The sequence below is a fragment of the Acromyrmex echinatior genome, chromosome 2 (assembly GCF_024713525.1).
Source record: "Acromyrmex echinatior isolate Ae372 chromosome 2, ASM2471352v2, whole genome shotgun sequence".
In the NCBI taxonomy this organism is placed as follows: domain Eukaryota; kingdom Metazoa; phylum Arthropoda; class Insecta; order Hymenoptera; family Formicidae; genus Acromyrmex; species Acromyrmex echinatior.
Genome location: NC_141853.1, coordinates 25691353 through 25719110, shown reverse-complemented (window position 1 = coordinate 25719110; position 27758 = coordinate 25691353). Strand labels below are relative to the sequence as shown.

Below are 27758 nucleotides of genomic sequence, written 5' to 3'. Positions count from 1 at the left end.
TGACGGCCTATGAATGCTTGGTCGTATTCTGTAACAGAGGATACTTGTACAGATCCCACGAGCAAAAACTCATGCTCAGATAATGACCGCTTTCCAATGCTCGCAGCATTGATAATTTATTGACCTCGTTTAACGCAACGTGAGGCATCCACCACTGTACTTTAAATAATTCAACCTGAGACTCCGTCACAGGATTTCCCACCAAGAAATTGTTGTCGTTGCGCGCTCGTACCAAAATTAATTCATGGCGAGCGTTGACAATCAGGCGTTTGTAATCTTCGCAAAAACCCAACAGCATGCTAAGCGGCACGCAAAAATTAAAGTGTCCTTCCTCCGTGTCGGATCTAGAGTTCCATCCAGCGTTCAGCGCAATCAAAGCTTTATCGTACGTCATTGACACGTAATTCTTGAGCGTGCTAGTTATGCCCACGTTTCGATTGCAGTCAATCTCCACACTGTTGAGTTCATATCGAATTTCATCAAACATGAACGCAATTATTTACAAGCGTCATTGGTATCTGATCGTTTTTTTTTTCACCATTAATCTTTCTTCGACGTAGAGAAAACAGCAACGTGTACAAATCCTGTTGCTGTATGGGTATTCTTATCTCGTCGCTATACTCGAATGTTGTATTAGCGAACAGGTTGTACGTGTGAGTCTCAATCTTGACGATGCGATCGTCAAAAATCGGCTCACTGATAATTCAAGATATTAATCTCAAAAGTTGCGTACCGCGAATTTCAAAGATTGTAAAAATTTAACGTTCGAAGTTTCTTTTTGCTGATGCAGTTGGATGAGCGAGCGTTATCGAGCGGTGATGTTACCAGCCTTGTAAAGAATACGTTATCTCTCTGCGTGCACTCCGCTCCGTTCAATACGAGCATCTCACGCTCACTGTCACTGTCGCAGGTGCAATCTGACGGTGATCTCTCCGCGAAAATCGAGCAATCGTCCGTTCTGGTCGACGACGCGTATCGTTAGATCCGTAATGCTCCGTGCCGTAATCGGCAGGTAAATGATCCGCGCCGGCCTCTCTGATATCTTATATCGTGGTAGTATGCTCGGCGAAAATTTGTGTATCGTGTGCGCGGTTTTGCCTTTGCTGTACGCGCCCGCGATCACGTTACATTCTACGCGGATAACATTTACGTTCATTATATTGATCGACATGTCCGATTCGTGCCATCTTCGCGGTCGCAATATACGCTTCGACGAGAATCCCAGTAGCGATCCAATGCTGTTGGGCTTGCCAAAGTTTATTCTGTATGCACATCTAATCTCGCATCTCATCGTGTTGTAGTTTACGCGGAGCGTAATCGGGTATTCTTCACCCTTACCATTATCGTCATCAGTGTCATTGTTGTTGTTGTTTTTGTTGTTATTGACGCCACGCACTGCGTCAACGATTTCAAGTGCGTCGCGGTGCGAACGTTTCCGTAAAATCGCACGTTTCAAAAATTCATTTATGTCTCGCACTTCATAGAAACCCTCGGGAATTGTAATTTCTGCGTCGTCTTTGCCAAAATAAAATTTATTGTTCGATTCGTTTACATTCGGTATCGTGTGATAAGTCTCAAAAATCGCAAGACCGAGCTCGTAATCGCCGTCACTCAAATCTATGGAGGGAAAGTAGTTCGCCGGGAGGACGGTGCTCTTCCTGCTTAGCGTAAGTGTCAGCGACATGACGAAAAAAGCGTTCGACTAATACTAAGATTTTACAGCACCTCATCGAGCTTTTTAAATTCACGCGCGTCTACTGTTTGTAGAAACCGCAGACACATTTGTCCGCAGAAGCTCTGATCGTACGTCTGATAGGATGTACGATTGTTTATCGTCGTAGCACCGTTCTCGAAATATCGCACCAGTTCCTTGGACGGTCGAAGATTACCGAAACTGTCAAAGTATATGACGCGGTTATTCCTCTTGGCGTACGCTACCCAGTGAGTACCAGGCCCGGTCGCATTCCAGATTCACGATACCGCTTTCGTTTCGGCGCGCCTCGCTCGTCGGTAAAGCGTTACGCATGAAGACACCTCTCAAGTATATGTCTCGCGAGCACGTCCAATTGCACGTTGGTAGTTGCACCCGAGAGCATTTTTATCGTCTCTTTGAAGTTTTTTTTCTTCGTTGCTACACCCTGTCTCACCGCGTTTATAGCGGCTGAGATACAGTCCGCGTCCATATTTGTGCGGAGCGAGATACAGGCCGCGGCCCTGTTCCATCGCGCGGTCGTGACGTTGCAACCTCGAGCTGACGTCGCGCGGCTTTGCTATCGTTTACAGCTTTCGCCACGCTGGCCGCTCCGCCAATCAAGGACCCGAGCGCGCCCAATATTGGCAGAAAAGGTAACGCACCACCTCCGTTTTGCCGTTGGAAGTATCAGCTTTTTCGTTGTCTTTTTCCTCGTTGTCATCTTCTTCTTCGATTTCATGCCCATGCCGATCTTGGTCTTGGTTTTCATCGCTGCTCAAACGGCAGCAGCGGCGGCTCTCTCGCTCAGAGTCGAATCTCTCGCGGTGACGCGTTTCTGCGCCTCCTCGGCGAGTACTTCGTCTGCCGCGTGTCTATCGGTGAAATCGTTGCTCTGAGAATACGCAATGTCGTGTTCTCGGCACGCCGCGTCCAGCGGATTTATGCCCGCGTCACCTCTGGTTAATCGCTTCGAAAGTCGAATGTCCGGGCCGCAAAACTAATAGCCCGGAATGTGTAACTCGAAAGGAAGCGCGTTTATCACTCGATTCAATAGACTGCCGCCCGACAACAGACTAACATTTGGTACAGTCCTTTATCTTAGGTGCGTCGATGTGCGTCCCCTGCCACTGCTGATTGTAGTGCTCGTCGCAGCGACGATACGTTCGAACCTCCGAATCCATCTTCACATGTTCAGGAAGCTTGTCCCACACGTAGTCGATATAGTCATCGTACACGCGTAAGAGTACGACCTTCGGTATATACTGCAGCTGCTCAGCGTTCAAGTCCTGAATGTCGAAAGGATGACACAGCGCGAGATACATTTTGCTACTGCACGACTCGTAAATTCGCGCGCTTTTAAATAGTCGTTCGAGAGCGCGTAGCTTAGTGTGAGCATGAAATTCGTGCTGCAACCGCTGTCGATACGCGTCACGAACTGCGACGCGAAATGATGGGAGGCAGCGTGGAGAAGCGCAAGCACGGCGAAATGCTGCCGAATACTATACGCGCGATCATTTGCGGCCCGTCGAATTGTGGTAAAACCAACATTCTCATAAGCTTATTCGAGAGCCCGAACGGCGTACGTTTTGAAAACGTGTACGTCTACTCGAAATCATTGCAACAGCCAAAGTATCGATATCTCGAAAATTTGTTTACGTCTATCGACGAAATCAGTTACTTTACGTTCTCCAACAACAGCGATGTCGTTCCACCGAGCGAGGCGCGTCCAAATTCTATTTTTATCTTTGATGACGTGGCATGTGACAAGCAGGATGCTGTGAAAGAATACTTTTCGATGGGTCGCCACGCGAACGTCGACTGCTTCTATCTCTGTCAGATGTACGCGAGGATACCTAAACATCTGATACGCAACAACGCGAACATCCTGCTGATCCTGTTCAAATAGGACTGTACCAACTTGAAACACGTTTACAATGATCATGTGAATACCGACATGTCGTACGACGAATTTTGTGCCGTAACTGTTAGCAGCAAAAATATGGATTTCTAATGATAGACAAAGACAGTGAGCTCACAAACGAACGATACAGAAAAAGATTTAATGAGTTCGCGATACCGTAACGTGACCAGACGTTGCCGACACTTAGCTAAAGACGAACATGGCAGATGTGCGCGAGCGTGAAAAAATCGCGAGGGAGATCGAGAAGAGCAAGTCGATCCACAAGAAACATCGCGCTCTGAAGACCGGTAGAATTGAGGAGGACATCGTGTTGGACAGACATTTTAAACCTCTTATCGAGCCGCTGCGACTTTTCGTCGACAGCCCCGGCGTGACAAAGAGAGTAGTGCGACGAAGATGCAACGTCTGCCTCTAAACGTGAGAGGAAGGAGGAAGAGGAACAAAAGAAGGAGGAGGAAAAAGAAGTGAACGAGACCTTCGAGCGTTCCACGATTTTGCATAAATCCAATGATCGATCGCATGATCGTGCACAGCCGATAACCTCCACACCGCGTGCCAAAATCGTACCGACGATAGAGTCGTTGGAGAACATTTTCGAAACGACATAAGATTCGCTAGCGACGAAGGTTCAAAATCAGCTGCAAACGTCAGAAGGTCGAGAGACGTTACGAGCTGGCTTGAGCCTGCTGGAGCAAAAGTACGTCGAGGTTATCCTGAGGGGAGTGCAAGATAAAGAAAGCGATATATATCACGTGTACGGCGTTTACCTACACAAGGATGGGCTGATGTTTGGCAATAAACGTTTCGATGTGAATGACACGGACAACATAATTATCGACGGCGTACAATACGCCGGTACATCTGGTCTTTACGAGTTGATTTTCAAGAGAATTCTCGATGATGCCCTCTACACAGAAGACGATATGCACAAGTACAAGAGCATGCTGTTGGTGACGAACGTGCACAAACACATTCGCAAGGTCGATTATTGAGGAACAGGGAATACAAGTACAAACACGTAATCGCGCCGTTGATGTCGATCACACCCAAGAAACAGAAGAAGAAATCTGGAAAGGGATTACCTCATGCAATGACATTGAACGACAACGCGATCGATTACGAGCACTGAGATGATCTCAACGAGCTGGATCTACGAGATAGTCTACGATTATTCGACGCTTCGCACCGAGCAGGCAACAACGCTCATGACAATGAGATGCTGTCAATCATCGAGGAATTTCGCGAAGCTGGTCTTATTATAAATTAAATCGCGTATCCATGAAATGATTCAGTCGAGTAACATCAGCGAGAAAAAATACGTTATTTTCTTGTACCCAGTGTATTACGCGTCGAATCATGAAAAAGAAATCTGAAAAAAAGAGAAAGAAAATTAGCTCCGAAAGACTCGTTGAGGAATTGCATGCTCCTGCGAGAAAAAATTTTCCGCGAAGGCGCGTCATAGTTCGGGGATACGACGATCTGTGACAGGTCGATGTCGTTGAGATGCGCGTACTCGGGCTTCAACAGAGGCCATCACTACATACTCACTGTCATCGATGTGTTGAACAAATACGCGTAGGCCGTACTACTCAAGAGCAAGGATGGAAGCGAGACGGCTAACGCTATCGCTGAGATCGTTCGAGAGAGTAGAAGATATCCGAAAAATTTACAAACGGATATGGGGAAAGAGCTTTACAACGCCGATGTAAAAAATCTTGAAAAAGCACGATGTTAATCACTAGTCCACCTATTCGACGTTGAAAGCGTCAGTGGTCGAGCGGTTCAATCGCACGCTCAAGAACGGTATGTGGAAGATGTTTACGCTCAATGGCAATTACAAGTGAGTCGACGAGATGCTGCCGCATCTCCTGTCAGATTACAATGCGCGCAAGCATCGCACCATCGGCATGCGACCCACCGAAATAACTCCCGTGATCGCCGAAAGACTCTTGGACACAGTGTACAGCGCGATAAAGATCGCGGGTTCTGCAAAATTCAAAGTAGATGATTCAGTACGCGTGAGCAAGTACAAGACGATTTTTGAGAAGGGTTACACGTCAAATTGGACCACCGAGGTGTTTACGATCGTTAAAGTGTAGCGTACCAATCCTATAACCTATTTACTCGAGGATTATCGCGGAAAATCCGTCGCTGAAGCGTTCTACGAGTACGAGTTGCATCGCGTTACTCACCCGGACGTGTATCTCATGGAAAAAGCGCAGGAAGAGAAACAAGATGTACGTCAAGTGGCTGGGATTCGATGGATCGCACAATTCATGGATACACAAAAATAATGTTATTTGATAAAATTTTGATTCATATATTTTATTTCTACATATAAAAAATATATCAATATAAGTATATAAACGTATATTTTTTATTACTTCCCATTCATCTTCATTTTGCAGTACAGATTTTATACAGATATAAAATACGTATATAAATGTACGATACATGAAATGAAAATAATAGTAATACATAATAAATGACAAACTACATAATAATAATACGAGGGGTATCCAGAAAATAAATTCCGTTTGTATTATACGTTTAGTAAGGTCGATGTATGAGCGAGCTGGCAACACAGCATTGAAGAGGGGAAGCTACCGAATAGAATGAGCGGTGTTCAGCGTCAGTAGCTCGTGAAACACGGTCAGGAGAGGTTATCAAAATGGAGTCCTCCACTTCGCGTCCCGCCACCTCCATTCCGATTCCTTCTCGAGTTGTTTTGCGCGGCATCATTCAGTTTCTTTTTGCTCAAGATTTTAAATCGGTTGATATTCACAAACAGCTTGTTTCTGTATATGGAGAGAGTGTGATGAGTGAATCTATGGTGCGGAGATGGGTCCGAGAATTTAAGGCAGGAAGACATTCGCTTGAAGACGAAAGTGGGAGAGGCAGACCCTCCCTTATCACGGATGAGTTGACGACAAAAATTGAAAATGCGATTCGCAATGATCGTCGTTTAACTTTAGATGAACTCCACAACCTTTTTCCAGAGATATCCCGAAGTCTTATCCATGAGATCGTTTCAGAAAAACTCGAATTTCGCAAGGTTTGCGCCCGTTGGGTTCCCAGAGAACTGACTCCTCTACACAAGGCCACACGAGTCAGTTTAGTTGGGATGTTTTGACCCACCCACCGTATAGCCCGGATCTAGCACCATCGGACTACCATCTTTTTACGAAACTGAAGGAGTCCTTGGCCGGAAAACGCTTCCAAAGCGACGAGGAAGTTCAGACAGCTGTAACTAACTGGACTAAAGAACTGGCGGGAAGTTTCTATGCAGAAGGGATTTCGAAGCTTGTTTCCAGATATACAAAATGTATTGAGATTGACGGGAATTATGTAGAAAAAGACTAGAAGTTGTCAAGTATTATCCATGTAAATTTTAGATTTTTTCAATAAAAACTTTATTTGTAAAAAAAAAACGGAACTTATTTTCTGGATACCCCTCGTACTTATATAAATGTAAAAAAAAATGTATTACGTGTAAATTATAATAATAATAGTATTATACATAATAGTAACATGTACACTGTATGAAAATATGTAAAAATATAAAAAAAACATACATAAAGTACAAATTGAGATAATACATAAAGCATAATACATATATACTGTATGAAAATATTAAAAAATGTAAAAAACATAATAGTAATATAAATGTTGATACACACACACACGCGCGCACACACACACACACACACACACACACACACACACATATTACAAAGTATTCGCCAATACCCCCACGGTAACGTCTCCGTCGAGTCCGGTATGACGTATCGTTTGTCATCGTATGGACTCAAAGCGATTTTCGATTCGGATATCGTATTCACATCGTGCAATTTAGATCGTATACACGATTGACGACGAGTCATTTCGATCTCTTCGTTCAAACACCTCGTGTAATCGTCGAACGTTATCGTTCGCGCTACGACGTTACTCTTTACGCCTTTCGCTTTTTTAGTTTCTTTCTTGCCGTCCACCCTCACCGCGTATATCTTCGCTCTGAGACCAACGAATTCGATCATTATCACACCGTTATTTTCGTCCTTCATCAGACCGGGTACTTTTTTGTTCGCGAGAGGCATACCGTACGCGTTGTCCATCGGATAATCGCTCGTGTTGAATCTAGCGTTTCATAATCTCGTAAATGTCCTCGCACTCGACACTGTATACAAGACTGTTCGTGTCGGTGTACATAATTTTACATTTATCGTGAAACAGTGGTAACATATACTCGTGATGAAATTCGTACAAGCAGACTTTCGATATGTCAAGTACACATATACCCACGTAAATCGGCTTGTTGAACTTCACCTCGAGTTTGCGCAGCTCGACGGCGATCAAATTTTCCGCAAAGATGCTACGGCTATTGAAATTCGGTTTCGCGATCATTGCCTCCGCGCCGTATGGTCCGTCCCATTTTGTTAATAATTTTACATCAACGTAGTTGCGCACATTCTCCATAGTTTTATCGAATACCGCGTTGTTCATTAATTTATATAAATTTTTCTCGAAATCGTTTTTAGCGCGAGTTCTGAAATTTATATTGAGTTCAATATAATCGCGAAGCCATGGAGATTGTGCGAATTGTAGTACTCGATGAATCTTTGTTACGCGAAGACCGTGACGAGTACATTGCTGCAGGTTGTGGTAGTGGATGACGTAACGCTGTTTATCGTACAGCATCGCTAGAAGTTTAGCCTCGTGCTTGCCGGGCAGCTTATCGCGCATCGGACAGAACGGCAGATCAATGTGTTGGTCGTATAGATGTTGTGGATACTCGAGATCGACTTCGAGAATGTAACCGGTGAGTGAATCCAGAGCGATCGCGCATCAAAGTTCGCAGCGTCTTCGACCCATCGAAATTCGGCGTATGGCAATGGTTGACACATCGCCCACCTGTATAAATTGTTAACATCGTAGTACATCAAGTACGACGATGATTTCGATGAGTCGTACGAATGCATGTACTTGTTATTAACCTGTGCGTATCTGTTTGAACATTGACTGAGACCGCGTATATCACTCTCGATGAACATGATCATATCGGTCGGTGAGTAACTCAAATCTTATACGCGTATGTTTTAGCATCGCGTTCCACGTGAAACCAGGCAATGTATAGTAATACGCAGGATCGAGACCGTAACTCACGACAATTTTCGCAGAAATTTTCGAAAATGTTGGCCAATAACAAGACATCGGTTTTCAAGTACAGATCACTATACTCGCCGAGCGTTTGAATGGCTTCCAGACGCGGCGTGAGCCTAATCGCTCTCGGATACTGTATCGCTCGTTAACTGAAAAATGATTCGTAGTAAGCGCGTATCCTGCAATTTTTCGACGCAGTCAACGTACTCGTACGGAAAGACACCTTTACCTGTCAGTAATTCAAATTCTTCATCCGATAGTGTTGAAAATTTGGAACATACGATTTTTAATTTGTCTCTGCTTAGAAACGACGCCAATTTATCGAGGCTTGCATTTAGAAATTTGAAAGAATCGATGAACCGTAATTTTATGCATTTTCGCGAGTTTGCTCTCTTGGTGGTATCTTGAACATGTTTAGTGAACGAAATATTTTTCTTTGGTTATCGGTAACATATTTACATGTCCTTCGTACGCGGTAGCAATTTCTTTAATTATAAAGTGCGCGTCGTAGCCCGATAAATTGTGAAAAATAATTGGAATATAAAATGAATTTTTATAATTAAGATTGCAATTTGCATGCGCTGGGCACGGAATCTACCGGTGAAATGACAATGATCGCGGACCCGTGTATCGTCGGGCGCGAACGGTTTCTCACAAATATGACAACGCGTCGCGCTACATACACCTCCAATTGTTCTTTCGACAACGTTTTCATGGGTACGTTAACGGATACGATATTTTTCACTCGATGCACCAAATCGTTGAGTTGTCGCGCGAACCACGCTGTACAGTCTTCATCGCGACGGAACTGATATAATGATAACGCGTCGTTGTACGAACATCGCACGTAGTATCCTATACTAAATACCTCGTGCCGTTGATACGTGTACGACGACGCATTTTCCCTGTCAAGTTCCATCTTCCGTAGAACGCACTCCAAGTCAGCGTAGACGATGAATGGAGCGCGCTGCTTATTGCAATGGTTCTCAAATTCGAGCCATTTGTCGTCCACGCTCAGCAGTCGGATAACGGAGTCGTTGATTTTCTCGCAGTCCATCCGTGCGACTGCAATTTTTTGTTACTGAAGTAGTGCAAGCATCTGAAAAAAAACAAAAAAAATTATAACTATTACCATTATTTTATTAGTAAGACAGAAAATTATAATAATTTTTCATGTATACTTACCGATCGCAGAAAAATTTCTTGTTCTTTTTCCCACTAATCTGCGAGCTCACGAGACGGGATAGATTTTTTATCCACGCAAAATGTCCAACACCGTCGTTGCGTGGATCTTGCACGTACAGCACGTTGACGTGTTTCTCCTTTTCATTGGTGAATCGCAGAGGAAGAACCTGTTTATTCTCGATGCCGTACACGTTGATCGACACCGCATTCAATCGTTCGAATTTAGAAATGTCTTTTAAAGTCATTGGAAACTCAATGTTTGCGAGATTCAATACTGTCGTATAATGCGGATACGACGATTCCCGAGCCGTATACTTTTCAGCCGGGTACAGCGCAGCGATCATCTACGCGAAGCATGCATTGTCCGTCGTACGCATACTGATTACCGCTCGTCGCTATTTTCCACGGCTTTGATATGACATCCCGCGCGCATGGGATTTAATTTGTTCACATTGATAGTTAAATTTACTATATGTGACAATGCCCATCCGCTATCGCGTTCCTGGAACTCTTCGAACGATGCTAGGATAGGCTCGATGACACGCTGCTCGTACCACTCGCGCAAATCGGTGTATCGATATATCTCGCTATTCTTTGTAATTATGCTCTTATGAGCATTTATCCTCATGTTTATCCTTCGTCGCGAACTCACCGTTGAACGCGGTGTTCACTTTTACGCTACCGTATCTTTCTACAGCGTCTCGTACACGCTCGAACACTATTTCTCTCGCGTCTTTCAAAAACCGCCGTGACTCAATGTGATTAGAGTTTATCACAACACCTGTCGATATACGGCTTTCAAACGCGGGATCGATCTCTCGCCAGACGAGAGATATTTCGTCGCGACTCGCGTACTCGCCACTCGCGTACTCGCCACCAACGTACACGAAACGTCGTTGCAATTGCAATTTTGCACCCGCGAATCGCGCGATCCTCGCCACCACGGATTGTCTGTGTTCAACGGCGAGACGCGGACGCTTGGCACGACGAAGTTCTTCGAACCGCTCGATGCACTCGTCGCATCCACGTTGCCACTCGTTGCAGCCACGCGAAATACTTCACCAGAGTAGCAACCTGACCGCATTGTTCCAACAATTCGCGTATCACTCGCTCGCTGATTTTTCATGTCTTTTTTTTACAGTCTTTAGATCACACTTTTCTATGGAGCACTTGCGCGTGACTCATTCACGTTACAGCACCGTGACATATCTAAAATGTCATAATGTTCTAATACTTTTTCATTATATTTGTTTGCGAAAGTGCACTGTTCACATTCAAAACATTGATCGTCGCATCTATCGAAAAATAGTTTTAGCGCAAGATCGCGATCACGAAACTCCATCCATATATTGTCGATAATCAGCAGTTCGACGCACTTTTCATTACCCGCGGGAATCTTAATGCACCAACCTTGACTCTTATCTGCGATTTTCTTCGCCCAATAATAATCGTCCTTTATTACTTGAACATTTCTATTCTACCAATATTTCTTTTCATATTCATCCTCGTAACATTTGTCTCGTGGATACACTTTCTGCCGCGCGAGTAAAGACGAGTCAGAAACAAACTCTCTAATAACTATTTTCCATGTTTCTCACCACGTATACCTAATTCGCGATCGCGTAGAAATTGCACCGGTATTCGCACATCTATGTCTCTTTTTGCAGATTACCGAGAACATCGTCTACATTATAGTCTTCCCACATATTTCCCAGTGTAGTGTTTCGCTCACAATACTATTCGCAATAGTTTTTTTCAATGTGTGCAGTGTGGGCACTTGTTGCATGGAAATATAATGTATGTTGCAGTCTGTAATTCGTGCAAGACTGATCGCTTAGTGCGTCAATATAACCGATATCGTGCTTCCTTATGAGATATAATCCTGCGATATCAGTATCAGCCAAACAGACCATGCATGTTGCACATATACTTAAAGCCCATCGTATAATAACAATGAATTATACAGTGTTTACGGCCGTTCAGTACACGGATTTCTTGGCACAAATCTTTCTACGTAATCTGTATCACGCTCGCTCAAATCACTAGCATAGTCAGCGTCGTCTGATAATATTTCTTCGTCGGAATCAATTTCTCCATTATTTCTTCGAAATTCACTTCTTCGAGCACTTCGTCTCTGATATTTGCGAACTGTTCCGGATCCACGTTTCGAATATACTCGTCTACGTTGGCTATGTTCGATGGTTAGTCATACTTATGCTTATCGTCAATAACTGAAGCCAATTCGTTCGTCTTCCAGGACACTAACTGTGGTGTCGAGCACTTATGACCTATTATATATATATATTTTTTATCCGTTCAGTAGATACCAAGATTTCTTTGTTTCATGAAAATTTTGACAAAACAGTTGTTAATACAAAACGCGTTAATATAAAACTCGAGCTTTAACGGTCACCGATCGGCGAGCGTGATAATATTCAAGAAACGTATTAGAAAATTTTCTCAACGATATTGGAAACGTAAATAAAACCACAAATCCTCAGAATCGCCAAATCCACGGCAATAAAATTTACGACAAAGGTTACAAACCATGTAGAGAAAATCCTGTTTATACGCGATCGGTTCAGTAAGTACAAAATCTAAATGTGGATCCTGTGTAAATAAAGACTCATACTTCCAAACGTGTAAAAGCAAGTTGAAGGGAGTTTTCTCGTCAACAACAGGAAGTTGGTAAAATAAATGAGGAATCACAAAGCATAATTTTTAACTTTTTAGATTATCGATCGTAAAATTTAAGTAAATATTTTCTAAACGAGAGAACGCATGTTCAAGTAATAAAATAGAAATCGATGACAAAAAGGGTGCGTTCGACTTGGAGTACTCGCCTTTGTGCGAATACTTGCACATATCACCGATCTGATAGTATTATATATATAAACAGTATATAACTTTTTTTATTCAATCGTAATTATTAGTTACGAGCGAGACATGGATCGAATAAAAAAATATATACGTCGAAAATCGATCGAGGGGTACTGTCCCTTGTCACCAGCTCCGCCAAGTCCACTACCATCGAGGGAAAAAGCGAGAATGTCCTGATGAAAAAACATCAAAATCGTGTTGCTCATCATCAACGTCATCAATGTCATCAAAATATAAGTCATAAAAGGTATCGTATTTAGAGTGACTAGTACTAATACATTTTATTCTCTGCTAAAAAAGCGAATAGTGATTAAAAAATTTTTTTCGTTCTCTTTTTCCAGAAAGCGCTGCTAGCGATGTTCGAGCCACCGATCGCATTCGATCGCTGCAAACTATTAGCTTTAATTTTTAATAAGTACGAACACCGGTGTAATAAGATGTGAATAAAAAATTTTGTTCGCATTATTATATACTACATGGGCTGAAAAGTCCCGGGATTTTTAATGAAAACAAGCGTTTTTTGTGCAAAGTTATATTTATTCCTCAACATAGTTGCCTTCGAGGGCGATACACTTGGTATAGCGATTTTCCAACATTTCGATGCCCTTTCTATAGTACGAAACGTCCAAGCCTTCGAAATACGCCTCGGTTTCCGTGATGACTTCGATGTGAATCTCTTTCCCTGGAGCCACCGCTTGAGGTTTGGGAACAGATAATAGTTGCTGGGGGCCAAGTCTGGAGAATACGGTGGGTGAGCAACCAATTCGAATCGTAATTGGTCCAATTTGACCATCGCTTTCAAGAACGTGTGTGACGATGCGTTATCGTGATGGTATAGAACTTTTTTCTTCGCCATATGGGGCCGTTTTTTTCTTTATTTCGTCGTTCAGTTTATCCAATAACGCTGCATAATACTCTCCCGTAATTGTTCTTCCCTTCTGCAGGTAATCGATGAAGATTATGCCATGCGCATCCTAAAAAACGGAGACCATAATCTTCCCGGCCGAGCGTTGGTCTTTTGGCCGCTTTGGTCGGTTTTCGTGACTTTTCAGTCACTCTGCAGACTGCCTATTGGACTCAGGCGTATGGTAATGGACCCACGTTTCATCCATCATCACAAAACGTCGAAAAAAGTCCTCGATTACGCTGCAACAACGTCAAACCGATCGTTGAATCATCAACGCGCTGCTGTTTTTGATCGATGGTCAGCAAACGCGGCACCCATCGTGCTGATAGCTTTTTCATCTCCAAAACATCGTGCAAAATGTATCCCGCCCGTTCTTTTGAGATGCCCACGGCCGCAATTAACTCGCGCAACTTCACTTTACGATCACTCAAAACGATTCGATGCACTTGCTTTGCGATTTCCGCATTCGTAGCCTCTTTTGGCCTTCCAGAGCGAGGTGCGTCTTCGGTGCTTGTACAACCCATTTTAAATTCACTAAACCATCGATAAATTGTTGTTCTCGAAGGAGCAGATATGGGATAACATTTCTGCAACCATTTCAATGATTGTTCAGAAGTTTTTCCCATCAAAAAACAATGTTTGATCAAGATGCGATATTCTTGTTTTTCCATTTTTTTTACGAAGGTGAAAGTAACGCCACTTAAACGACTGTAGCTTGTAAACGAATAACGAAATGTCATGAAACTTCATACATAAACTAGTGACAGATGAATCTCTCGAAATGAATCATGTTCATTTTCTAGTGGCATCACCTATTGAAAAATGGGACTTTTCAGCCCATGTAGTATGTATTGTCTTTTACTTCTCATCCTTTGCCTCGACGCGCCAAGAAAAACTGTATTGAAAAAACTGTGTCGAAAAAAAAGGACTTATACTCTATTCTTCTATCCTTTCTCTAACATGATCTTAAGTGTTTCATATGCAGCGCAAATGTTTCCTAGATAGCCTCGTTATGGCAAAGGATGCTTCTCAGCGTCAGTCTTTGCTGAATCCGCGTGCGAGTCTAACAGAAGAGTTTAATATATTAGGTGTACAAATAAATTTCCGCCGTTTTTTATCAAAAATTAAGCATTTATTGTGAAAGAACGATACATAATGTTTTATTGAAAGTATTGTCCATCGCTAACCACTACTTTTTCCCATCTTTCTGGTAGCATACGGATACCGCGTTGGAAGAACGCTTCATCTTTTGAAGCTATCCAATTATCGATCCAATTTTTGATATCTTCATATGATGTGAAGTGTTGCTCAGACAAGCCATGCGCCATCGATCGAAATAGATGGTAATCGGAAAGGGCAATGTCTGATGAATGCGGCGGGTGGGGTAGAACTTCCCAATTGAGTATTTCCATGTAGGTTTTGACCGATGCCACAATATGTGGTCGAGCATTATCATGCAGGAGAATAATTTTGTCATGCCTGGAGTAGTAGTGGGCGCGTTTTTCCTTGAGTGCTCGGCTCAATCTCATCAATTGTGTTCGGTAGAGAGCGCCAGTAACGGTTTCGTTCGATTTGAGCAACTCATAATACACGACACCAAGCTGATCCCACCAAATACACAACATAAGTTTTTTTTCATGAATATTCGGCTTGGCTGTCGATGTTGAAGCATGGCCAGGTGATCCCCATGATTTCCTCTTCTTTGGGTTATCGTAGTGGATCCATTTTTCATCACCAGTGACTACACGATATATTAGGGGTACAAATAAGTTCGTGCGGTTTTTTCTCGAAATTTGGGGCTTTATTGTGAAAAACCGGTTACAATGTAATCATTCAAAGTATTGTCCATCGCTGGCCACTACTTTCTCCCATCTTTCGGGCAATTTGCGGATACCATCTCGGAAAAACGATGTGGGTTTTGATGCGATCCATGAATCGACCCATTTTTTGGTTTCCTCGTAAGAACGGAAATGCTGCTCAGCCAGGCCATGTGTCATCGAGCGGAAGAGGTGGTAGTCGGAAGGGGCAAGGTCTGGACTATACGGCGGGTGGGGTAGGACTTCCCATTTCAACGTTTCCAAGTATGTACTTTTTCACGGCTTGTGCGGCATGAGGTCGAGCGTTGTCGTGCTGCAAAATTATTTTGTCGTGCCTCTGCTCGTATTGTGGCCGTTTTTCCTTCAATTCTCGGCTTAAACGCATCAATTGCAGTCGGTAGCGATCGCCAGTGACGGTTTCGTTTGGCTGGAACAGCTCATAATACACCACACCGACCTGATCCCACCAAATACAGAGCATAAGCTTGGAACCGTGAATATTCGGCTTTGCCGTCGATGTTGATGCGTGACCGGGCTTACCCCAATTTTCTTCGCTTTGGGTTATCGTAATGGATCCATTTTTCATCGCCCGTGACGATACGATCCAGAAAACCCTTTCTTTTTTGCCTTTCAGACAGTTGTTGACAAGCAAAAAATCGCCTTTCAATGTCTCTCGGTTTCAATTCGTACGGAACCCAATTTCCTTGCTTTTGAATCATTCCCATGGCTTTGAGGCGTAAAGAAATGTTTTGTTGAGTCACTTCCAATGATAATGCAAGCTCTTCTTGCGTTTGACATGGATCTTCATCAAGTAATGCCTCTAATTCTGCAAACTTTCTTGGACATCCGGCACGCTCTTGGTCTTCCAAGTCAAAGTCACCACTCTTAAACCGTGCAAACCACTTCTGACACGTTCGCTCAGATAGAGCATGGTCACCATAAACTTCCACTAAAATACGATGACTTTCGGCAGCACTTTTCTTCATATTGAAGTAATGCAGTAAAACTCCCCGCAAAAACACTTTATTTGGTACAAAGTTCGACATATTTGACGAAGTAAAAATATTGTTGTTTACAATTTGAACAAATGACACATACTGAACTTAATACCTACTAATGACAGCTATCCAACGCATACTTAGAAATACGGAACGGTGGAATGAAACAGTAGTTACGCCATCTCTTTCAAAACCGCACGAACTTATTTGTACCCCTAATAAAAAATCCTTTCATTTATGCCTGACAAGCAGCATTTCACATACGGAAAATCGGCGTTCAACGTTTCTCGGCTTCAGTTCATATGGAATCCAATTCCCTTGCTTTTGAATCATTCCCAATGATTTCAAACGATGTGAAATTGCTTGTTGAGTCGCTCCTAATGTAAGTGCAAGTTCTTTTTGCGTTTGGCACGAATCTTCATTCAATAATGCTTCCAATTCCACGTCTTCGTACACTTTCGGCCTTCCGTTACGTTCTTTGTCTTCGACGTTCTTAAATTAACCGTTCTTAAATTTTTGAAACCATTCACGACAACTTCTCTCACTTAAGACAACCTCACCATATACTTCTACAAGCAATCGATGAGCCTCAGCTGCAGATTTCTTCAAATTAAAGAAGTAAATCAAAAGTTTCCGCAAATGACGCTTATTCGGCTCAAAACTCGGCATTTTCGCACAAAAAAAAATATATGATGCTGATACAGAATCGCTAGTATTTCAAGGCTATGTTGTTGACAGATGTCCACCTTACGATATAATGTTTTACATCAGACAATTTTAACCATAGCTTGCTAGTGGCGCCGTCTTTTGTCAAACGGCGGAAACTTATTTGTACACCTAATATAACGTGAGTGATTTTTTCCCCAACATGCAAAAGTATTTTATCATTAACGCTAAATAGTAGAATACTTTTAGATGTTTATTAAGTGATTGTGATAGTGAAAGTGATAATATTGCGATTTTTTTAAAAAATTTCGTCGACTTTTTTTCAGAATATTTTTCATAACAACAACGATGAGTAATTTACAGGATTTGATTAGGATCCGTTACGAGTATCTCGTTGAAGGAGTAAGTTTTTTTCTTTTTTGTCAAATATTTTAGTGATTTTGCGCTTCTAACGTCTTTTTACTTTTCTTTTTTTCAATACCTTATGGTCGATAACGAATCGCAAGTTCGGCTACAGTTGCGAAACCAGGTGGGGGTGCAAATTATCCTCTCAGTAAATAACAAATAGATTTATTTTCTAATTCATTTTTTTTTATAATACTTCTTTTAAATTCATTTTGTCCATTTTTCAGGAGGTATCTCGTTATTATGTTCAAATAAGAGGATTTATAAATATAGTCACGTGGCAAATGGTACGAGTTGACAGACAGCGGGACCGGGAGGAACAAATTGATATATGGGAGGAAAGTGATTTCTTCCTAGCCGAACTGTTCGGCCTCCGACCAAACGAGTCCGATCCGGAGCCGGAAGATTGGAATTGTAAGTGTCATAAATTTATATTATATGCGAATTTCTCTTCGTATATGTTGCATGCTAATATATCACTTTTGTTTTACAGACGTCTCATCATATATTTAAAAATTTTTTAATTTTCATTTTAATTTTCATTTTTTAATTAAAAGTTTTTTTATTTTTTATTTAAAAAATTTTTTCTTAATTAAAATTTTTTATTATAATAAAATTTTTATGTAATGTGAAAAAATATATGTAAATTATATTACTCGGATTTCGCATCTATTTGTTTCCTTCTTATTTCCGCGCTGCTAAATTACGCGCGTCGACAGCATCTTCGCACTCGACGGTATTAAGCTTGTCACAACCGTATTAAGCTTTCTCTTTTTAAATAAAAACGTATGATAAAATATATTTGCGTGCAAGAAGATATAACAAGAATAACAATGCGGCGGCGGCGGAAAAGATGAAATATAAGAGAAAGAGAGATGGAAGGTATATGCGGTAAATGTATGCAAGCCTTTATTACCGATGCATTTTTGGAGAGAGAGTGACGGGTGATGACAAAAATAAGGACCGGGAGGGGTCCTATGTTTACGTAACAGCAATAGCGCCGGGACCTTTCCCCCTTCATCCCCGCGTTACGAGTATCCCCGCGCCTACGAGTACTCCCCGCGCCCAGCGCTCCCCTCTAATCCCATGGATTAGAATCCGCCTAGTATTACTTACTACTTTCATATCCTATAAATTCCTAATTAATGTTATATGATAAAGATAAGAAAATAGTATATATGTATATATGTTTAATTAAATTAAATATACCGCGAATAAAAGTATGCAATACACATATATGATAATATATAATATAATAGTAGAAATTAAGTTACAAATGTATTCAAGATACGTACTATGGCACTTAATTTTTCTATCTCATTATGTAGCCAACTATATTCAGCATACTGAATGTACAATTTTATTTCACAGATGTACTTAGATGATATTTTTCTCGATAATGATAAATGGGAATACATTAATGAAAAAGAAGATTCAATGTTCATAAAAGATTTACTATTTGTAATATGGCGAAATTCGAATGTATTGATGGAATCGTTGGATTCGAATGTATTGGTGGAATTGCTGTTTAGACAAGAAAAGAATGATTAAACAACTACCAAGAAGGTCTCCTCGAAAAAAGTTGACACCATGAAAACTGAAATTACTCGAAGGCTTGTTGTTATTCTTTTTCCTCTTATTATTATTATTATGTATATTATATTTCTCATGTTATATTATGTTAATTATTTGTTTATACTTTAGTTCTTTAATTCTTTGTAACTTATAAATATTATGGCGTTTATTATGTCAAGTGTAGTGGGTTTTAACTTAACCTGAATCGGATCGATGACGTCACATGCTCTACCTTGATTACTGATTGGACGAGGTCATGATAGAATCAAACATGAGTTAATCGAACTGGGTCGGATTCAAACCCACTGCACTCGAAAACGCTATTAGATAAATTTTAATCGAATTACTTTCTTATACCTATCTTATCTACATTATATTAAAGAAATTGTCAACATATACAAAATGTATTTCAGAAGCCTACATTCACCGATTGAAAAAAAGGAATATGTTGACCCAAAACATATAATAATAAAAGAAAATGGGGCGCTTTATAAGCAAAAAATAAATGACCTGTGAAAGACTTACATGAAAAACAAGATTAAAGGATAATTTGAATAGAAAACATATAAATATAGTTGAATACGATTGATAATCATTTATTCGCAATTTATTTTTTAAATATAAATATATATATATTCTATATATTTCTATATATTTCTGTATACTTCATATGAAAAAAATAACATGTAATTTAATAAATAGCTCTTTTTGATTAGTTGATTTCAACAGAATTATGCACATGAGGACAAAATCAATACTAAACATGCCTATAACGATCGAAACTGGATCTTTAATGCTTAAATAATTCAATTCTTGAATTACTAAATATACTATATATATACTCACATATATATATATATATATATATACACACAGGGTGTCTGGAAATAATCGCCAAATATTTCATGGGCAGGTAGAGCGAACTAAACTGAGTCGAAAAATCCTCTACCATTTTGTAAGTTTCACCAATAATTAACGAGATATTAATCCTTAAAAATAGCCGAATACGCGCGCCCGCCTGGCCTATTACTGTGAAGTGTATACATGCCCCGCGCCGCGCACCGCCGCGAGCCTCCATAGCTCTCCAATGTCCGCGCGCCAAGCGAACGGAAGGTGTATACAATTCGCAGTAGTAGGCCGGGCGGGCGCACGTATTCGGCTATCTTTAAGGATTAATATCTCATTAACTATTGGGGAAACTTACAAAATGGTAGAGAACTTTTCTACTTAGTTTAGTCTACTCTACCTGCTCGGGACGAGTGGGGCCGTATATTTATGCCACCCTGTATGTATATATATATATATATATATATATATATATATATATATATATATACCATATTTGTAATCTTTTGAACTGCGCGCCGAATTCTTCTTCCGGACTATATGAACGCAATTAAACTACTGTAAACTCGTCAATTAAATTGACAAGCAATTTTAATAATTTTAATGCTCAATCAGGCATTATATTATAAAGATGTTATGCTATAAAAATTATTTCTATATTTTAAATAAAAGTTATTCTATATTTTAAATAAATAAATGCATTTTCGGTCCCTATTTCTTATTTTATATTTTAAATAATTTCTTGTGGCTTATTCCTTATTTAATATTTTAAATAAGTTTATGGAATCTATTTTATATTTTTTATTTCAAATAAGTCGTATCAGTGATTTTACTGACTTCTACGATTGTATATTTTAAATAAATTCCTGGGACTTATTTTATATTTTTTAAAAATATTTTAAAACTAACGTGGTTCTAATATTAACACATATAAAAAATAAGAGCATAAAAAACCACAGCACAAGTTATAGTTTGTGATATTTAATTATTATTACATTCATTAAAACATTAAACGTTTCGGCCACAATCTGGCCATCTTCAGTAATTCAATAATATTCTTAAAACGCAGAGTTACATCTAGTTGACATTAAATTCAACAGTCGAGAGTTGTAATTAAATAAACATGTTCTTTTGTATGTGAAGATGCTTCATGCAGTAATGTTACACGGTCAATTGTCATATCAAGAAAAGTGTAGAACAAGAATTTCCTGATTCTAAATGAAATTATATATGTTAAAATCTTCTAGTCAGAATATAAAGAAAAAGAATCATTACCTGTTTTACAGCAAAAAAACCAAACGATGAATCTCGAATATTTCTTTTACACAGTTAGAATTTTGTCGTGACATTATGTGTTGTTATTTGTCCTATCATATATTTTACCACTGTTTATATATCTGAGTCAAAATTTTTAGAAAGTTCTAGAATTGTTTATTAACAGAAAGAGACATCCTTTTTTAGAAGAGGAAAATAAACCTCAGGCAAACCTTCCGTGTCACTTTGCTTATTGATACCACTTGATTGTTTTTTTATATGTATCATTTCCGAAATTCTTCTTTTCGCTAAAGATTGTTCTCTATCTAAAATTCTTATATTATCCCAATCTAATTCATGCATCTCATTCATACGGTGACGTGAGACCACAGAAATTTCGGAAGAAGGTTTTCTTATATCAGCCTTATGTTCTTTAATCTGAGTTTTTAATTTCCTTTTGGTTTGGCCAACATAAGAAGATTCACAGTTTAAAAACTCGGATTAAAGAACATAAGGCTGATATAAGAAAACCTTCTTCCGAAATTTCTGTGGTCTCACGTCACCGTATGAATGAGATGCATGAATTAGATTGGGATAATATAAGAATTTTAGATAGAGAACAATCTTTAGCGAAAAGAAGAATTTCGGAAATGATACATATAAAAAAACAATCAAGTGGTATCAATAAGCAAAGTGACACGGAAGGTTTGCCTGAGGTTTATTTTCCTCTTCTAAAAAAGGATGTCTCTTTCTGTTAATAAACAATTCTAGAACTTTCTAAAAATTTTGACTCAGATATATAAACAGTGGTAAAATATATGATAGGACAAATAACAACACATAATGTCACGACAAAATTCTAACTGTGTAAAAGAAATATTCGAGATTCATCGTTTGGTTTTTTTGCTGTAAAACAGGTAATGATTCTTTTTCTTTATATTCTGACTAGAAGATTTTAACATATATAATTTCATTTAGAATCAGGAAATTCTTGTTCTACACTTTTCTTGATATGACAATTGACCGTGTAACATTACTGCATGAAGCATCTTCACATACAAAAGAACATGTTTATTTAATTACAACTCTCGACTGTTGAATTTAATGTCAACTAGATGTAACTCTGCGTTTTAAGAATATTATTGAATTACTGAAGATGGCCAGATTGTGGCCGAAACGTTTAATGTTTTAATGAATGTAATAATAATTAAATATCACAAACTATAACTTGTGCTGTGGTTTTTTATGCTCTTATTTTTTATATGTGTTTATATTTTTTATTTTAAATAAGTTATAGCAGTTATTTTACCGAATCTTACTTTTAAAGCATTTCTAATGAAACTTCATACAACATTTTTACCTTTTTTCCATTACACTTATATAACACTTCCGCAATTAATTGTCTGTTAAATAATATTAAGTTGTTCAGAAAATTCATTTCAAATTTCGTTAAAAATTCGTTAAAATATCATTTCAAAATTATATACAGAATATATTTATTGCGAAGTTTTCGACTATCTGTCGTGAAAGCTCAAAGTTTTCCTTAAAAATTCGTTTTTAAAAAATGTCTTTACGATTTTTTGTTCTGAATTTCTCGCGGGTTAAGTAAGAAGGAACATTCCGATTTATAATTGCGTTACACAAATCATCGTACCGCAATTAAAGATACAGATTTCTAATGCTAAAACTTTCCTCTATCGAATGATATAATTTGCCAATTTTATTAAAAAAATAGAATATGTATAAATTTGAGTTAAAAATATGACTATATTTTCATTGTAATCATTGCGCAATAATTATAGAAAGAAAGTAATATGTTTTTAGCTTAAATGCACATATATATTCTATTTTTTTTTAAATTTATATCACTCGATAGAGCAACGTTTCAGCTTTAGATCTGGTTTTTTAATTGTGATACGATGATTTTTGTCGGAGTAACGAGCAATCAAAGTCAGATTGCTTCTTTTTATTTTATTCAAAATAGAAAAATTGTAGGAATATTAAAAAAAATAGTTTTGTAGTGAAAACTTCAAATTTTCATGATAAATAGTGAAAAATTTTTGCAAATTTATTTTGGGTGACCTACAAAATGAGAAAAAATGTTTTCATTTTTTTCAACTCGTAATTTTGTACATGTCAAAATTACAAAACTCACGTAAACTCAAAAAATATAGTAAATATTTGAAAGTAGAAATTTCAAGATTCAAAATCCTTTTTCTAAATTTAAATTTCATTTATTTTTAACGAAGATGTACGTACAATTTTGGGCTAACAAAATTTGAAACAAACTTTCCGAACAACTTAATATATGCTGAGACACCTTGTATATATACACGCACGCACGCACATCAATATTAAATGTTAATACTTTAGCAGCTAGCTATAGCAAAAGAAAAATTGCGTAAACGTACATATACATATAGTACATATAATTATAAACTATGTTTAGCTCATATATGTATAAAATACACACACACACACACACACACACACACGCACGCACGCACACATATATATATATATGTATATGGTAAAGTACGAAAATTAAAAATGTTAATATTGTCGATGGTTTAGAAAAAATGTGTATAAAAAATAATTTTATTAAGAATCATTATTTTTTTATCTGTGCTCTAATGAAGATGTATGAAAAAAAAAAAATATATATATATATATATATATATATATATATATATATATTATAAGATAATTGCAAAAATCTTAACTTTTTTTGTATAAGTTGTTTAAATATACAAGATGTATTATATAAAGATTCATTGATGCAATAATTATAGAAGAAAAGTAATATTATATTTTTAGCTGAAATGCATATATATTTTATTTTTTTAGAAATTGACATTTATGTCACTCAATAGGGCAACGTTTTAGCTTTAGATGTAGAAATTGCATATTGTTTTGTAAATAAACAAAATATTTCGAATTGAAACTCTTGATATTGTTTAAATTTTTGTGTATAAAAATTTATAATTATAAGCATACATGTAAGTAACAGCTTGGCTCGTCAGCTTTTTTTTAAATTTATATTATTATTAACAAAATATATCGTTTCCTTATTTTATTGAACACCTAATTTTTGCATCGCAAATGAAACTTATAATTGTATTTTAAATACTTAAAATATTTATACAAAAAAAGTTTAGATTAATTTTGTCATTGTATGTTTTTCAAATTTTAGTATGGTAATGAGAAAATAATGACAAATTAAGTAAATAAACTATAAAAATGTGTTTAATAAAAATAAAGTGCTTGGAATACAATTTAATTTATATATATATAGCTTACTTAAAATATAAATTACACATTTGTAAAAATATAATATAACCTTAATATTAATTCTTTTAAGCGAAAATATCATGCGAATGTAAGATTGCAGAGATGAATATTTCTAACGCACAATTTGTGAACGTAGCACAATTATACGAAGGCAAGTCAATAAGTTCTTAGAAAATCTATTAGAGGGTACTCGCAGTGTCATGTCATTACTTTTTGACAAGTAGCATCTTTCAATTGATTACTGTCAAATTTTGTGCCGAATTCATCGCGTGGTTTCATTTCTGTAGACGATTAAAGCGAACAACCTTTGTATTTTTTGCAAAATGGAAAAAAAACGAGTTTCGTGCAGTGATCATACATATGAAAAGTTTAACGCCGAAATAAATCAAAGCCGAATTGGATAATGTTCATAGCACATCTGCACCAGCGTTTGCGACTGTATACAATTGGGTGAATTTAAACATGGTCGTACATTTACATGTGATGCACCTCGTTCGGGAATTGAGGCTACTACGCCAGAAATCATCGATGAAGTCCACGATATTGTTTTGATTGATCGACGAGTGAAATTTGGATAAAAAACTATCGGCAAGATGGGTGTTGCGTTTGGTCACTGTGAACCATAAGCGCAACCATGTGACGATTTCAAAACAATGTTTGGAGATGTTTCAACATAATCCAGATGAATTTCTGCGATTCATTACTGTGGACGAAACATGGATCCATTACTTCACACCAGAGACGAAGAAACAGTCAAAATAATAGACTTCACCGAGTGAATCAGCTCCGAAGAAGGCGAAAAACCGTGAAGTCGGCTGGAAAAGTGATGGCCACAGTTTTTTGGAATGCACGCGGTATAATTCATATCGATTATCTTCCGTTGAAGCAAACGATCAATGGCGATTACTACGCCTTATTGAACCGTTTCAACAACATTTTAAAGAAAAAACATCCCCATTTGGCGAAGAAGAAAGTGCTTTTCCATCAAGACAATGCACGGATTCACACGTGCCCGGCACCGATGGCCAAATTCAACGAATTTCGCTACGAATTGCTTCTCCATCCAGCATATTCGCCAGATTTAGCCCTCTGCGACTTTCCTGTTTCCAAACATGAAGAAATGATTCGGAGGAAAGAGATTCACCACCAGAGAGCAGCTCATCGCCGAAACAGAGGGTTATTTTGAAGGGACAAATCATATTCGGACGGCTTGAAAAAGTTGGAGAATCGTTGGATCAAGTGTATCGAGCTGAAAGGAGACTGTGTTGAGAAATAAAAATGAATCGATAAAAAAAAATGTGTATACTATGTTTTTCGAAAAAAACTTATTGACTTACCCTTGTATGAACCAAGTATTCACTCCAATTATCATCTGGAATTGTAAAGTGGACTTATTACCCTCAGAAAAGTGGACATATTACCCTCAGAGAAGTGGTCGTATTATCGTCAGAACTATATAGTTTACATCCATTTTGTCAGGGGGCAGTAGTGCGCGACAGCATTTTGCGGGTTTTTTTGGACCGGCATGTCCTTTCTTAGGTTTCTCTCTAGTCTCTTCTTTAATATTTCCACCATGGTCATCGTCATAATTCATAATGGAGACAGTGGAATTGTCGGAAGATATTTCACTGAGAACACAATTTACTGTCGACAATTTAGACATAGAAATATTGCCGCTTATTTACGAGATTATTCGCAGGTACATATTCTTCATGATCTTATTCATTTCATTAAGTCAGGTCGTATTTCCGATACAATCACATAACCTAAAACTGATCGGAATCAAAATTTTCTTAACGTCACTTTTATAAAAGGCATTTTTTCTGGTTTTTCTTTGAAAACTCTTACCTAAGATACTGATGTTTTTTTAAATGTTTTTTATGTGTTGCTGTCACGTTTTTATTTAAGTTATCACATGAACATAAATTTTTAGCCATATTATTTCCAAATGTTCAAACCTTTAAAAGACAGATTTTGAGCAATTTTGTTATCTGGTAGAAAGGCATTTAATTTTATACAGTATAATGTTGATTACACAGGATAATCCGATAATGTCGATAAATTGCCACCAGAAATATGATGAAATCTGTTGACTTGTTATATAAGCAGATTTACAGCAAAAATCAAACAGGATTATTACAGCTCCTACTTGATTTCTGCTCCCAGTTTCTCGTTAGATTATCCGTATATGCAGTCTGCTCGATTTCTACCATCAATCTGTATCTTGATTCTGTAATTCTTATTGATAATTCAGTATTGTTATGTTGTTGTGCTCTTTTACCATATATAGTGGATACTTCCTACTTAACGTTTGCAAATATTGTTTTATTCTTGTCATGAAATATTAAACAAGGATGAAATGATATACACTCGAGTATTATGAACATTAAATGAAATATATTCAATATGTGTACAACAATATAATGATTTAAGAATTTTAAGCACAATCATATATGTGAATATATCAAATACTATGAAAAAAGACATGATGAAAAAAGACATGAATTTTTAGGAATTGTATCAAAATTTTGAGAAATTTGTTCAAGTATTTCAAGAACATTTTGTGCAATTATGTAAAATTGATAGAAACACTATTATTATAGATTGTTAGTCAAATATGGATATGCAAATATTTATATTTTGGATATATTAACGTAAGATAAATACTGCTAGTTATAATTTTTAGCATTGAGAAAGATCCACATGATACTTCGCAAAAGGCAAAAGAATCTCAAGATACCAGCCACAAAATCCTAGAGTTACAGAAGAAGTTAGACTCTGCAAGATCGCAGGTAAAAGCTGCATCATTCTTCCATATGGATGTGTTCAGAAATATCCTGCTGTTTTTCGCGCATATGACTTTTTTTTCAGATTAAAAGATTACCAGGGATAGAATATAGTAAGGAGGAACAATTGCAAAAGCTCGAGACTTTGCGCAAACAATTGAGATTGAAGCGTGAACTTCTATTGAAATATCGTAATACATGCACATTTGAAATACCAAAAGTATAAACGTACGCGTGCGCATTTGCGAGCACAAAGAAAAATAACTTCGAGGATGCCTCTAAGAGTTCTTTTCCGGTACTTATTCAACAATGAAAAATTGATTAACAGATTAGCAGAATCCAAACCAATAAGACAAACTGCACAATTTGCAGTA

At 38.2% G+C, this 27758-nt stretch overlaps 3 protein-coding genes across 3 annotated transcripts in view; 2 read left to right on the top strand and 1 right to left on the bottom strand.

Moving 5' to 3' along the window:
* Positions 1-27758, top strand: part of LOC147910691 (uncharacterized) — a 94731-nt gene that overhangs the window by 26928 nt on the left and 40045 nt on the right. The window lies entirely within an intron of this gene.
* On the bottom strand, positions 8-487 carry LOC147910693 (uncharacterized). Its single transcript, XM_087416374.1, has one exon. It carries the CDS (start codon positions 485-487, stop codon positions 8-10), a length of 480 nt encoding a protein of 159 aa, XP_087272500.1.
* Positions 26140-27701, top strand: MED9 (mediator complex subunit 9). The gene is made up of 3 exons (XM_011070785.2): positions 26140-26297; positions 27285-27390; positions 27470-27701. The coding sequence occupies exons 1-3, from the start codon at positions 26194-26196 to the stop codon at positions 27608-27610; spliced, it is 351 nt and encodes a 116-aa protein (XP_011069087.1). The 5' UTR covers positions 26140-26193; the 3' UTR covers positions 27611-27701.